The sequence below is a fragment of the Thamnophis elegans genome, chromosome 15 (assembly GCF_009769535.1).
Source record: "Thamnophis elegans isolate rThaEle1 chromosome 15, rThaEle1.pri, whole genome shotgun sequence".
NCBI classification, from domain to species: Eukaryota; Metazoa; Chordata; class Lepidosauria; order Squamata; family Colubridae; genus Thamnophis; species Thamnophis elegans.
In genome coordinates, this window is record NC_045555.1 from 10,028,654 (window position 1) to 10,043,349 (window position 14,696).

The 14,696-nt window shown below is 48.9% G+C and overlaps 1 protein-coding gene across 2 annotated transcripts; it reads left to right on the forward strand.

Moving 5' to 3' along the window:
* The first annotated feature begins 81 nt into the window (after nucleotides 1-81).
* Nucleotides 82-12,916, forward strand: SLC66A1 (solute carrier family 66 member 1). Of its 2 annotated transcripts, none has more exons than XM_032231923.1 (8): nucleotides 82-1,344; nucleotides 3,808-4,059; nucleotides 5,581-5,710; nucleotides 6,201-6,288; nucleotides 9,048-9,205; nucleotides 10,415-10,507; nucleotides 11,577-11,762; nucleotides 12,468-12,916. In XM_032231923.1, exons 2-8 carry the CDS (start codon nucleotides 3,887-3,889, stop codon nucleotides 12,564-12,566), a joined length of 927 nt encoding a protein of 308 aa, XP_032087814.1. In that variant the 5' UTR covers nucleotides 82-1,344; nucleotides 3,808-3,886; the 3' UTR covers nucleotides 12,567-12,916. The 2 variants fall into 2 exon arrangements, with proteins under 2 accessions (XP_032087814.1, XP_032087816.1); XM_032231925.1 differs by lacking the exon at nucleotides 82-1,344 and adding an exon at nucleotides 2,325-2,765.
* The last annotated feature ends 1,780 nt before the right edge of the window (nucleotides 12,917-14,696 follow it).

Genomic DNA, 14,696 nt, shown 5'->3' on the forward strand with positions numbered 1-14,696 from the left:
GCCGCCTCCAAATCCCGGAACTCAACCCACTAAAGGAAGGAAAGCGGAGCGGGGGCTTTGAGAGGCACCCCGAGGGCATCTAGAGGGGGTGACTTCACTCGTTGGGGCAGGGGGATGGGCTAGAAGACCTCCAATGCCCCTTGCCAGCTCTATTCTGATTGGTTGATCCTTAAACCCCGTTCCTTCCCGGCCGAAACACGGCAGGGTCCTTGAGATGCACCCCGAGGGCATCTAGAAGGGCCCCCCTCTCTTTAAACCCCGCTCCTTCCTGGCTGAAAAGCAGGGTCTTTGAGAGGCACCCCGGGGGCATCTAGAAGCCCCCCTCTCTTTAAACCCCACTCCTTCCTGGCAGACAAGCAGGGTCCTTGAGAGGCACCCCGAGGGCATCTAGAAGCCCCCTCTCTCTTTAAACCCCCGCTCCTTCCTGGCTGAGAAGCAGGGTCTTTGAGAGGCACCCCGGGGGCATCTAGACTAGAGGGAGCGCCCTCTCTTCTTAAACCCCGCTCCTTCCTGGCTGAAAAGCAAGGTCTTTGAGAGGCACCCCGAGGGCGTCTAGAAGCCCCCTCTCTCTTTAAACCCCGCTCCTTCCTGGCTGAAAAGCAGGGTCTTTGAGGTGCACCCTGAGTGCATCTAGACTAGAAGGAGGCCCCTCTCTCCTTAAACCCCACTCCTTCCTGGCCGAAACTCAGGAGGTTCCTTGAGAGGCACCCCGAGGGCATCTAGAAGCCCCCCTCTCTTTAAACCCCACTCCTTCCTGGCTGAAAAGCAGTGTCCTTGAGAGGCACCCCGAGGGCATCTAGACTAGAGGGAGCCCCCTCTCTTCTTAAACCCCGCTCCTTCCTGGCTGAAAAGCAAGGTCTTTGAGAGGCACCCCGAGGGCATCTAGAGCCCCCTCTCTTCAACCCCCCCTCCTTCCTGGCCGAAACTCAGCAGAGGGGTTTGGGGGGAGCAGCTGAGGACCCCCCCTTTTTAACCAGGCGGGTGGGGGGTGGAAGAAGAGCCTGCTAGAGGAGGGGCGCCTGCAAATGGGGGGGGAGAGGGGAGGGGGCGTTGGAGGAGGATCCCCCCTGCCCAGCCAGCCCAGTTCCGCCCCGCAAGGCGGAGCCGGCGGCGATCAGCTGAGCCTCCCGTCCGAGTCAGCAGCGGGCGGGGCTCCGGCTTAGCCGCCGGTCGCGAAGAAAAGAGGCAGCCCAAAACAACAACCCGCAACCTCGCAAAGCCTCCCCGGGCAATCCGGCTGCGTATCCGGAGTGTCCCCCCCCCCCAACACCCCACAAGGCAGGAGGGAGTGAGAGGAGCTGCCGGGGAGGGGGGATCGCGGACCCCCCACCCGCCAAAGGGCCGGTGAGTCGGACGCGCCGCTTTTCCAACCTTTCCCCCCCAAATAAACCCCCCACCCGGGAAAGAACCTGAGCACACCAGGCTGAACACACACCTGGGCAGGTGAGGGATGCTGCCCTTGAGCCCCGGTAAAGGGGAGGCGAAGCCCAGGCCAGCCTTACACGCCAGGCAATGAATGGGGAAGGGGCGTGGGGGTTCCCTCCGCCGAGGAAGGCGGAGGATTGGGGAGGGGGGAGGGGGAAAGAGACCCCCCCATCTCAAGTTTCCTGTGGGAAACCGGGATCCTTGCTTTGTCTGGCGTCCCCATCTTGAAGCCTGAGCATCTCCAAACGTGGGGAGAGGGAGGTGGGGACGTAGAAGACCCTCCCTGGCCTTTCTCCAGCTCCAAATTGGAAGGCCCGACCCCTCCCCCCCCAAAGTCTCTGGGCTGCTGAAATTAGGAAGCCCACACTCAAAAAAGCTTTTCAAATATCGTATATTTGTTTATGTATTGTCGCATATTGGTAGGTAGGTAGGTAGGTAGGTAGGTAGGTAGGTAGGTAGGTAGATAGAGAGAGATGAGAGAGATGAGAGAGATGATAGATTGAGAGATGATAGATAGAGGGATGATAGAGCGATTGAGGGAGAGATGATAGATGATAAATAGAGAGAAAATAGATAGATAGATGATAGATAGATAGATAGATAGATAGATAGATAGATAGATAGATAGATAGATAGATAGATAGATAATGAGAGAGATGATTGAGAGAGATGATAGATAGAGGGATGATAGAGCGATTGAGGGAGAGATGAGAGATGATAAATAGAAGATAGATAGATAGATAGATGATAGATAGATAGATAGATAGATAGATAGATAGATAGATAGATAGATAGATAGATAGATAGATAGATAGATAGATAATGAGAGAGATGATTGAGAGAGATGATAAATAGAGGGATGATAGAGCGATTGAGGGAGAGATAATAGATAGATGAGAGAGAGATGATTATAATGACGATGTTTGTATATTAACCCCTTGGACACCTAGAGAGCACACTGTTCAACATAGAAATGGAAGGTATGATAGAAAACAATAGAAAATATTTCAAAATAAAAAAAGCTTTTCAACCTTATAACAAGGTAGTCGGTCTTTTCCCGCTAACTGGCTTAATTCTGGCTAGTTCAGTGTCTTAAACAGACCACAGAATCCCAGCTTTTCTGGTTTATCCGTGGTTTGTCTTTTCAGCTGGAACAAAAACGAGGTCTTTTCGGGACGATTTCGAAAGCAAAAGAAATAATCATTCTTGGCCAATCTTGAACTCTTCCCTTTCTATGCACTGATGAATCATCAAAAGCTTTGTTCTGTCTGCTGTTAACCTTGATCTATTTTTCCCACCGGCTGTAGAAAATTGTGGGGTGGGGAGAAGAGGATTCCTTGGTAAGCATATTTTGAGGAGGGGGTCTTGGGTGCTTATCTGAAGACAGAAGTCTTCCCTGAAGGGGGAGGTTAAGCTGCTGGCTAAGCTGTTTGAACCTGGAAAGTGCTGATAAGATTTGACTGCTGCCTGCCTGGTCAGCTGCTGCTTGGGATCACATGAGATCATCTAGATGAGTCACAGCAAAGGGGGAGGGGGAGGTGTCCCCAGCCCCCTTTTCCCCCCACCCTGCAAAGAAGTGATTACACCTCCCCCTCATATTTGGTAAATGTTTTTTTTAATTGAAAATTTTTGAAAAAAAAACTTTTACAAATGTTTACCTCCCTCCCCCTACCTTCCCCCCCAACCCCCCAACCTCCCCTCTGTCCTTAAACCCCACTCCTTCCTGGCTGAAAATCCTCGCAAGGCACCCTGAGGGCATCTAGAGCCCCCCCTCTCTTCAAACCCACTACTCACTTTTGCCATATACTGTACCTCCATGGTGAAAAGTTAACAGCTGTCTTTCAGACTAGCCTCAGATATACTGCCCCTGAACATGGGGGTTTCCGGTGACGTCAATTAGTCACTTGGTCTTTGAAATATTGGAATGGGAGCCGGAGGAAAACTGGGAATCCCAATATTTATTTGCAACCGGTTTGCAAAACGTCTTAAATTTTAACAGAAGGGACCAGATCGTTTATTTTGCAATAGTGGCGAATGTCTGTAACAAGGGGGTAGGAGGAGGAGGAGGGTGAAGGTTGGTTCTCAGAGCTTGTGGGTTGGTTTATGGACGTCTCGTTACCAGGCTAGGGAACTTCTTCAGTTTAGGTGGCGGCCAGTGTTGTTTTTATTTTATTCTTCATGTAAAGTTCTGTTCCAGGAACAACTGAAATACCCCAGGGAAAAAAATGGAAGGAAGATGCGTGTTTCATTTTTAAAATATCAATTTTCACCCTTTTGGGTTTTTTTTTTTTTTTTTTTTTTTTTTTTTTTTTTTGCTATTCCACATTTTGATCTGAGGGTTGGCAAATCCCAGAGACCCCCATCTCTCGTCTTCCTTTACAGGTTCCCAGTTCACTATGGGAAGGCCTGTTTTGCATTCCCAGTGACTCCCAGTGGCTCATTCCCTTGCCTGAGGCCGGCCATGTTTGCTCATCCGCACAAGTTCAGCTTTTCCAGGGGGAACGCCTCGGATTGCGTCAACGGTTCGGAGTGGATCTTGTCCGTCTTCCATGAGTGCGCTCAGGATGGCTGGGACATCACCAGCGTGGTGCTGGGCCTGGTCTCCATTGCCTGCTTTGCTGGGGCTTCCTTCCCGTAAGTAAACGAGGAGGGGGGAACCTTCACCCTGCATCCCGGACCAGTAGGAAGTTTTGGGACTTTTGTGCTAGGGGTGCCAGTTGGCTAGCTCCTTCCTTCCTCCTCCCCCTTCCTCCGTCTCTCCCTATTCCCATCTCTTCTTCCTTCCTTTCGTCTTTCTCTCCCCATTCCCATCTTTACTTCCTTCCTCCCCCCCATTCTCATCTCCCTCCCTCCATCCCCATTCCCATCCTTCTTTCCCTTCCTTCCTCCCTATTCCCATCTTTTCTTCTTTCATTTCTTCCTCCCTCCTCCTCCTTCCTCCGTCTCTCCCTATTCCCATCTCTCCTTCCTTCCTTTCCTCTTTCTCTCCCCATTCCTATCTTTCCTTCCTTCCTCCCTCCCTCCCTCCCTCCCCATTCTCATCTCCCTCCCTCCATCCCCATTCCTATCTTTCCTTCTTCTTTCCCTTCCTTCCCCCATTCCCATCTTTTCTTCTTTCATTTCTTCCTCCCACCCTCATTCCCCTTCCTCCGTCTCTCCCTATTCCCATCTCTCCTTCCTTCCCTTCCTTCCTTTCCTCTTTCTCTCCCCATTCCCATCCTTACTTCCTCCCTCCTCATTCTCATCTCCCTCCCTCCCCTCTTTCCTTCCTCTTTCCCTTCCTTCCTCCCTATTCCCATTTTTTCTTCCTTCATTCCTCCCTCCCTTCCTCTGCCTTCCTTCCTCCGTTCCTGTTTCCATCTCTTCCCTCCCTCCCCATTCCCATCTTTTCCTCTTTCTTTCCTTCATTCCTCCCACTCCCTCCCCATTCTCACCTCTCTCCTTTCCCCATCCCTCCCTATTCCTATCTCTTCCTTCCTTTCCTCCCTCCCCATTCCCATCTTTTTCTTTCCTTCATTCCTCTTCCTCCCTCCCCATTCCCATCTCTCTCCTTCCTCCGTCCCACCCTATTCCCATCTCTCCTTCCTTCCTTTCCCCTTTCCTTCCTTCCATCCCCATTCCCATCTATCTTCCTTCTATTCCCATCTTTCCTTCCTCCCTCCCTCCCTGGCTTGGCTGACAAATAAGTGGCTGCCCATTGGGGATGACAAAACGGGAGATGACTCATTTCCTGGGATTCAGGCAAAGGAAATGGCCAGATGCCCAGCCACACCTGACTGTGGGCGGCTTTTAAAATATCACCTCTAGGAACCTCTTGAAACACACGAGCTGTTTGTGCCACAATCCGTTGCAGCAAAAAAATAAATGAAATTTCGTCCCCAAAGTGGGTGGTTTAACTTCATCCTATGCAGAATGACACAATAAAGCAGTGTTTCTCAACCTTGACAACTTGAAGATGTCCGGACTTCAACTCCCAGAATTCCCCAGCCAGCAAGGTTGAGAAACACTGCAATAAAGGATGCGCTTCCCTTATAATTGGACCCCGGACTCCCTTTCCCATCAGCCCCAGCCCACAATCAGTGGTATAATTTGCTGGTCAGGGGTGACTCTGATGCTTCCTTTTTAAATTCTTTCTTCCTCCACTTTTCCACGCAGTCAGTTCTACCTGGCCTGTAAAACTGGCATCATGGACCAAGCCCTGTCTGTTTACTTCCTTCTGGGATGGCTCGGAGGTGACTCGCTGAACTTAGTGGGGTCTTTCTTGGCGGATCAGCTGCCACTACAGGTAAGAAACAAGAGAAAAACCAGTTTGACCTGGAATGTTCTCCTGGTCCCAATCCTGGACCCTGAGAAAGATGACCAAAGCCATCATTGTTGTGGCTATGTGTCGATCAGAAGTTTGGCGGTTCGAATCCCTAACGCTGCGTAACGGAGGGAGCTCCCGTGACTTGTCCCAGCTTCTGCCAACCTAGCAGTTCGAAAGCACATCAAAAATGCAAGTAGAAAAATAGGAACCACCTTTGGTGGGAAGGGAACAGCGTTCCGTGCGCCTTCGGCATTGAGTCATGCTGGCCACATGACCACGGAGACGTCTTCGGACAGCGCTGGCTCTTGGGCTTTGAAACGAAAATGAGCACCGCCCCCTAGAGTCGGGAACAACTAGCACATATGTGCGAGGGGAATGTTTACCTTTACTGTTATTAAGCCGAGAGTTCCCGAGTTCTCTTAATTAATCCCAGAATTCCCCCTCAGCTTCTCCTTCTCCTTTTCCCCAGGTATACACCGCCATTTACTACGTGGTGGCCGATTTGCTCATGATCTCTCTCTACGTCTACTACAAAGTCAAGAATCAAAACAGAGTCCGTAAGTTGACCTCCGCTAATGTGAGCGAGATATAAAACTCCGCCACGGAATATCCCCAAGGTTCAAAAATCAGGGCTTCATTTCCAGAAGGAATGTGGGGCGTCACAAAGTTTAACAACCGGTTGGCCCAGAATTGAAAATGTGGGCGTGCATGCACGCTTCGCTCAAAAACAAGGCGATTACATAGGACGGGATACCTACACGGGCTTTGTGCATATGCGTGCTTTGCTTGAAAACAAGGTGATTACATGGGGCAGGATAGCTTCACGCACACCAGTGGTGGGTTTCAATTTTTTTTTGAACCTACTCTGTGGGTGTGGCCTCCTTTGTGGGAGTGGCTTGCCCGCCATGTGACCTGGTGGGAGTGGCTTGCCCGCCATATGCTTTCTTTCTTTCTCTGTCTCTGTCTCTCTCTCTCTGTCCCTTTTCCCTTTTTTTCTTTCATCTCTCACTTTTTCTTTCTTTTTTCTTTTTTTCTTTCTTCCTTTCTTTCTCTTTCTCTGTGTGAGTCTGTCTGTCTGTCTGTGTGTGTGTGTGTGTGTGTGTGTCAGTGGTGGGTTTCAAAAAATTTTGGAACCTCTTCTGTAGGTGTGGCCTGCTTTCCGGGTCCACTGGTGGAACCTCTTCTAACCGGTTCGGTAGATTTGACGAACCGGTTCTACCGAATAGGTGCGAACTGGCAGGAACCCACCTGTGACGCACACCGTGCTCGTTGTGTCAAACAGACGGCAATTATAATTATATAGGAGACTCGGGTGGGATGCTGGGGGACTGCAAGAACCTCTAGCTAAGATTCTGTGCCATTCCCACTACTCACTGCCCCCCCCTACCCCACCCCTCCCAGGAGTCCCCAGGTTTTGGATGCAGGCAACTGCAGGGCGCATGTGAAGGCTCAGGGAGGGCAAAAAACAGGCCTACTGGAAGTTCAGGAAGGCGGGAAACGGGCTCGTTTCCGGCCTGGGGAGGCCATTTTCGCCCTTCCGGAGACTCGAGAAAAATGCCCCCCCCCCGGCATGGTGCAGGAGGCTAACTAGGCCACACCCACCATGGCAAGACCCACCCAGCAACTGAGCAGAGAACCCCCTGCTAAATTTTTTGAAGCCTACCCCTGTAGAGGACAGGATAGCGCCAGGGTGGGTGGGCAGGCCTACTCGCTGGCCATAACTACCAGTTCGCCCAAACCTGTCCGAACTGGCCTGCTTAATTCAAATAATCTTTTGGATGCTAAGATGGGGAGGAAGGGAAGGAATTGTGGTTTTGCATCTGGGCACACAGACAGAGGTTTCCCCCCCCCCTTTATTTTTTTAATAATGGAAAACTCTGAAAATAGAGCAATGTCTCCCCCCTTCTGGTATAGAAGAGTGGACAGCACCGTATTTTTTCAGAGAATAAGACGCACCAAGGTTTTGAAGAGGCAAATTTAAAAAATATTAGGTAGGTAGATAGAGGGATAGAGAGGGAGAGAAAGAGAGAGAAATACAGTAGGTAGGTAGGGAGAGAGAGAGAGAGAGAGAGTAGTTAGGTAGATAGGTACATAAAGGGATAGAGAGAGTGTGTAGGTAGGTAGGTAGAGGGATAGAGAGAGAGAAATAGGAGATAGAGAGAAATACAGTAGATAGGTAGGGAGAGAGAGTAGGTTAGTAGAGGGAGAGAGAGAAATACAGTAGATAGGTAGGGGGAGAGAGAGTAGTTAGGGAGGGAGGGAGGGAGGGAGGGAGAGGGATAGAGAGAGAAAGAGAGAGAGAGAGAGAGAGAGAGAAATACAGTAGATAGGTAGGTGTTTCTACTGGCACAGCACTTGATCAATGTAATTCTCATCAATCAGTTAAAAAGCTTTCCAAAAGGGGGGGAAAAGTTTTTGCACTCTGTAAAACTCCCCGAAACAGTCCTCTTTTTCAAAAAAAAAAAAGGCATGAATAGCCTTGGGGGGGGGATTGCAGAGTGCTCCTGGGGAGGGACAAAAACGAGCAAAAAAAAGCCAGTTTTTCTCAAAAACAGGCCCATTTTGTGTCAAAAAAATGGCACGCATAGCCTTATGGAAGCTTATGGAGTGCTGTTGGGGGCTGGGGAGGGAAAAAACAGCCTGTGGTTTGCTCATCTCTGCCCTCCCCACCCCCCCAGGAGCTCTCTGAAAGCCTCCATAAGGGTACGCACAGCCACTTTGGTAAAGTGGGCGGGGCTTCGGGAGGCAAAAAATGCTGTATTCGATGTATAAGGCGCACCCAGATTTTCCGCCTCTTTTTTCAGGAAAAAGGGTGCGTCTTATACTCCAAAAAATATGGTAGTTTTAACGGGAAGCCAATCTTTCTTTCAAGAGGATTTGAGGTTCTTGGTGCCCCCAAAATCTGGGTTCTCCCAAGTTGCCATGGGAAGACACATCCTTGCTGCCCCCTTCGAACAAAAATTGAAACGGTGTGTGGGGCATCTGCTCTTCGCGGCGAAAGCTTTTTCTCACCCTTTCTGTGACTTATTTTGAACCGCGAAAGCTGGTCTCCCCTCAATCGTATCTCTTTCCGTTTCAGATCTCTTAAGAGGTTGAGATCTGGTAGATGGCGTGCGAAAGCGCTCCCCTGCCGCAGAGGACGATGATTCTTGTGGGGGTTTTTTGGCTCGTATTTCTGCTTTGCGAAGTGGCTGCCAGGGAAAGTTTATGCTGATGTCACCGGCTTCTCCTTTTTGTTTGATTGGGACAGACCAAAAAAAGAAGAAGACTCGAGACAGACTTTTAACCCCTAATCCAACGTTTCTCCCTTCCTCAGTTTCCGCTTCAATCAACGCCGTCTTCGCCTGCACCGTCCTGGGAGCGACGTTGACGCCTGCCTGGCAGGGGGGGCCTGCCTCTCCTCACCTGGGGGACGGAAGGATGTTCAAAAGCAGGAAACTTTTATCCTCTGCGGACTCTCCGCCAGGCTGGGAGGTGAGGCAAAACTGGCCTTAAAACACCTTGCAGACACCACGCTGTCCTCGCCAATGGCTGCCCTGGGTTCAAATCCCGTCGAGAAAGGTGGTGGTAATGTAAAGTTTAGCAGTAGTTGGAGATGACGTTAAAAGTTAACAGAAGCGCTGGCCTCTGGCCCTTCTGCCTCTCTCCCTGGAGACCCCAACAACATACCCCTGTTTTGCCCCTATGTCCAGTGGCCACAGGAAACTTGTCCAGCAAAAGATGCCCGAGTGAAAAGACCTGGCTGGCATTGATACATGCATTTTGTGGCTCTCCTGGTTATGCCCCAATTGATTTTCACATGGAAACATTCTCCCCCAAGTTAATAATCTATCTACAAATGGGTGTTTGTGTGTATCCCCCAAACGTGGTACACACACTCTGGAAACAAATACGGTGGGGGTAAGATATCCCTAACATCCCTCGGGGGGGGAAGGTGTCGGTGTATGTGTGCTCTAGCATAACTCTGGAACGCCTGGGCTGCTGAAATGATTTGGTACACAGATGACTTACTCTCTGGATACAAATGCTATGGGGGTAAGGCACCCCTAACACCCCTCAGGTTGTGTGTGTGTGTGTGTGTGTGTGTGTGTGTGTGTGTGTTCCAGCATAACTCTGGAATGCCTGGGCCGCTGAAATGACTTGGTAGACAGATGACATACTCTCTGGAAACAAATACTGTGTGTATGTCTGTCTGTGTGTGTTCCAACATAACTCTGGAACGCCTGGGCCGCTGAAATGACTTGGTACACAGATGATATACTCTCTGGAAACAAATAGTGTGAGGGTAAGGCACCCCTAATACTGTGTGTGTGTGTCTGTGTCTGTGTGTGTGTGTGTTCCAGCATAACTCTGGAACGCCTGGACAGCTGAAATGAAAAGGAATGAATTATACTGTATCTATAATGTTAGATCGCAATGCCAGGTTAACAGCTAGTGCTTTCTAAAGTTAAAAGTTTACTCCTTGGGTGGGAGGAATGCTAGACAAAGATTAGTGTTTGAATTTGAAGTGGCAGGTGGATTCAAGGGAGGGAGAAAGGATTATCCAAATTAACCCACGGACTAAATCACCTGGTGGTGGTGTTTCCCGTTAAATTACTTCGACCCTCTTTCCTCCTGGATCCCACGAGGCCTGCTGGGACGTTCTGTCCGCAGCATCCCGTAACCCTCTCTGTCCTTCCACAGCCTTTCACCCAGAAGGAGATCTGCGGCTTTGTGATCGGATCCACTTCGTCAGTGCTCTACCTGCTTTCTCGGGTCCCTCAGATCTACACCAATGTAAGCATTACTCGAGGGGGAAGGCCCACTGCGGAAGGGAGGGGCTCTTTTGGGGAGCAGATTGTTCTGACCTAGACTTTCCCAGCAGCACGAAGCTTCGTCCTCGTCCCGATAAACCCCTTTTATTTTCTATTCCATTCCATTCCATTCCATATTTTCTATTCTATTCTATTCCATTCCATTCTTAATTCCATTCCATATTTTCTATTCTATACTATTTCATTCCATTCTTAATTCCATCCCATATTTTCTATTATTTCATTCCATTCTTAATTCCATTCCATATTTTCTTATTCCATTTCATTAATTCCATCCCATATTTTCTATTATTTCATTCCATTCTTAATTCCATTCCATATTTTCTATTCTATTCTATTCTATTTCATTCCATTCTTAATTCCATTCCATATTTTCTTATTCCATTTCATTAATGCCATTCCATATTTTCTATTATTTCATTCCATTCTTAATTCCATTCCATTCCATATTTTCTATTCTATTCCATTCCACTCTTAATTCCATTCCATATTTTCTATTCTATTCTATTCCATTTCATTAATTCCATTCCATATTTTCTATTCTATTCTATTCTATTTCATTCCATTAATTCAATTCCATATTTTCTATTCTATTCCATTTCATTAATTCCATTCCATATTTTCTATTCTATTTCATTCCATTCCATTCTTAATTCCATTCCATATTTTCTATTATATTCTATTCTATACCATTCCATTCCATATTTTCTATTCTATTCTTGTTACTTCTATCCCTGAGTGTACCATTGCCAAACCTAGCTAAAGGCAGACTTATCTGAGATCTGTTGCAAGAAAAACTGGGGGATTTTAATGCTATTCCTACGCCCTGATCTGGTCTAAGACACGATGTCATATGCTTGCTCCACTTCAAAGCTTGTTTGAACCTAGCCATGAGCCCAGTGAACAGTGTCACCGAGTAAAATCTGGCTCAATGTTCATAATCAAATCCCAATTACAGACTACTATGCAGAGCCTGCCTCTTGAATGCAACCTCCGTGAAGCTTTTAAAATCCCTCTCTCTCTCTTTGCAGTTCAAGAGGAAATGCACTACCGAAATCTCTTATTCTCTCTTCGCTCTGGTCATGCTGGGAAATACACTTTATGGTCTCAGCGTCTTAATGAAAAACCCGGATCCGGGGCAGTCGGAAGCCAGTTACGTGATCCACCACTTGCCCTGGCTGGTTGGCAGCTTGGGGGTTCTGTCCCTCGACGTCGTGGTATCCTTTTCTGCAAAACGGGGGCGGGGAGGGGCTTGTTTCTGCTTTTAAACTTGACTTTCTGAACTGCCGTCAATGGTAGGGTCAAGATTGGGTGGGTGGGGGCAAAAATAGTCCCGAGACAAGCAGGATCATCTTTTTAACGACCTCATAATCCCTTGTGCGGTGGAGTCTGGGAAACTGAATGGAGCGGAGTATTTACTGGCCAGTTGCCTTCCCTGTTGCCGGTGCGGAGGTTTTATTTCAGCAGATATATTCTCATTGTGCCCAGAGAGGGGAAAATCGTGTGTCACAAACTTTTGATTCAGAGACTTTCTGAACTGCAGTCAACGATAGTGTCAAGATTGAATGGGGGGGAGAGGGGAGGGAGCGTTGGAGGAGGATCCCCCCACCCCCTGCCCAGCCAGCCCAGTTTCCTGACGCCAGTGCAGTGTTTTTCCCCCAGCACATATATTCTCATTGTTCATAGAGAGAAATACCTGCCTCTACCACGTTAATTAAAATATCATTTCTGCTTTGCCAGCTGGGCCACATAAGGCAAGTTTATGCCCCATTTCTGCCATGGCCCACTCTTGTCCGGAGGAGGAAGAGATTTCAACCCTTTCCTTTAAAAAAAGATCTTCTTGAGGCTTTATTAGCCTTTGTTAGCCAATGGGTGGGTGTTTTGAGTCCCAAAAGCAGCAAACCTTAATTCTTCACCTTCAGATTTCGTTCCAATTCCTGGCCTATCGTCGGAGGAAGCTGCCAGTCCTGGAAGAGAGAGATGCTCTTTTGGGCAGAGAAGAGGACTCTGTGGAAAGCTGAACGACGCCAGGATCGGGGCGTGGCTGCGTTGGGATTCCAGCAGTGGGTTTTTTGGGACTCTTCGATAAAAGACCTGGCCTTTCTCTCTAGGACTCTAGAAAAAAACACCTTAAGAGAGATCCTTTCCTACCTCTCAATTCATGGAAAAATGAACATTGAAACATGAAGACTTTGTTCTGCGTTGACAGCAAACTTTTATCGATGACATTTCCCCCGCCTCACCTCGGATTCCTCCAAAGGGAAAACTCTTAATTCATGAAAAAGAAGTGGTTTTTTTTGGGGGGGGGGGAATGCACAGCAGCCGGCTGCCTGGACCTCCTTGAGGCTTGAAGAGTCAGAGGAGGGCTGGGGGGGTGTCTTTTTTTCCACACCGGGGGGGGGGGGCATTCCTTCTAATAGGCATTTTCTTTTTTTTTGCGTGGACATGGCGAAATGAATAAAAATATCCCCATCACCCCAGCAGGAGTGGATTTGGTTCTTTGCTTATCCCTGTATACCTTCTCTCACCCTTGAAGCAATGGTGGGTGGGCTTCAGCTCTATCTGCCTGCCCCCCCTTTTTTTGGCAAAGGAAGGGAAGCCAAGAGGGAAAGAATCCTTCCTGGTTTAGAGAGAGAGAGGCGGAGCCTGGGCCATAAGATGGAGAGTCAACAGCCCCCAGGTCTGGAGGTGGTTGATGAAGGAGAGGAGGAACAGTTGGGTCGTGCCTGACACGTGGATGTGCAGAAGGCAGAGGAGAGGAGAGCATTGGAAATCAATGGGCCGGTCCTCGGGACGGAAGAGCCACCGCTGCTAGCGAAGCCCCACCCTAACTCTGGGGATAAAAGGCAAGGGGCGGAGATGAATAGATGTGGCAGAGGAGAGCATTGGAAATCAATGGGCCGGTCCTCGGGACGGAAGAGCCACTGCTGCTAGCGAAGCCCCACCCTAACTCTGGGGATAAAAGGCAAGGGGCGGAGATGAATAGATGTGGCAGAGGAGAGCATTGGAAATCAATGGGCCGGTCCTCGGGACGGAAGAGCCACTGCTGCTAGCGAAGCCCCACCCTAACTCTGGGGATAAAAGGCAAGGGGCGGAGATGAATAGATGTGGCAGAGGAGAGCATTGGAAATCAATGGGCCGGTCCTCGGGACGGAAGAGCCACTGCTGCTAGCGAAGCCCCACCCTAACTCTGGGGATAAAAGGCAAGGAGCGGAGATGAATAGATGTGGCAGAGAGGAGAGGAGAACAGTGGAAATCTATGGGCTGGTCCTTGGGACGGAAGAGCCACCACTGCTAGCGAAGCCCCACCCTAGCTCTGGGGATAAAAGGCAGGTGTGGGGGGGGGGGGAGATGAATAGATGTAGCAGACAACTATTTATCTTCCAGACGGACCGACTTGTTAGCCTGCATTGAGAGAGTAACTTTTTACCGGGGCTGCCGGCACTCCTAAGAAAGGAATCATTGACAGAGGGTTTCTCGTGTTTGGGGGCGCTGGGTCAGAACAGCAGAGTTTGTAGAACAGCGCATCTGTCTGAGGCCTGCGAGACGTTCAGAGGTAGACTGCCTCCATCCAGCTCTAGTCCCTTCTGCGCATTATACCACCTTCTTTTTCCATATATACAGGACTCCTGAGATGGGAAGCCAGCGTAAATATTTCAGGCCAGCCAGCTCTAGGAAATATAAAAACCGAAAGGTAAGAAAAACTGAAAAGCCCAGAACTGCTAAGAAGCTTTAAGCTCCACCACTGGCTGTGAGAAATGAAGCGGGGGGTGGAGGGGGGGTGCCATGAAGGACCAAGGAACTTGTGACTCAAAAGGGGAACATTTGCCAACTTTAGTCAGAACCATCAAATTATTCTCTTTTTTAAAAAAAGAGCATTTCATCTGAAGCACTGAGCCCAGCCCCCACCCCCCAAAGCCGCAGCCTGCCAATCAGGACCCTGCCAATCAAAACGTTGGACTCTTTTGAGAGTTGGGGAAAAGGACAAAGAGAAAGAATCAGAAACAGGCCCAGCACCGGAGGCTGTCTTACGTTTTTTAAAGATTTTTATTTTTTTTCCCCGTTTTTAAGTATGGAGGCTCAAGTAAAAGAGATGTAGATTCCAATTTGAAGCATTACATATTAAAAAAAAAATAATAATAACCAGTCTT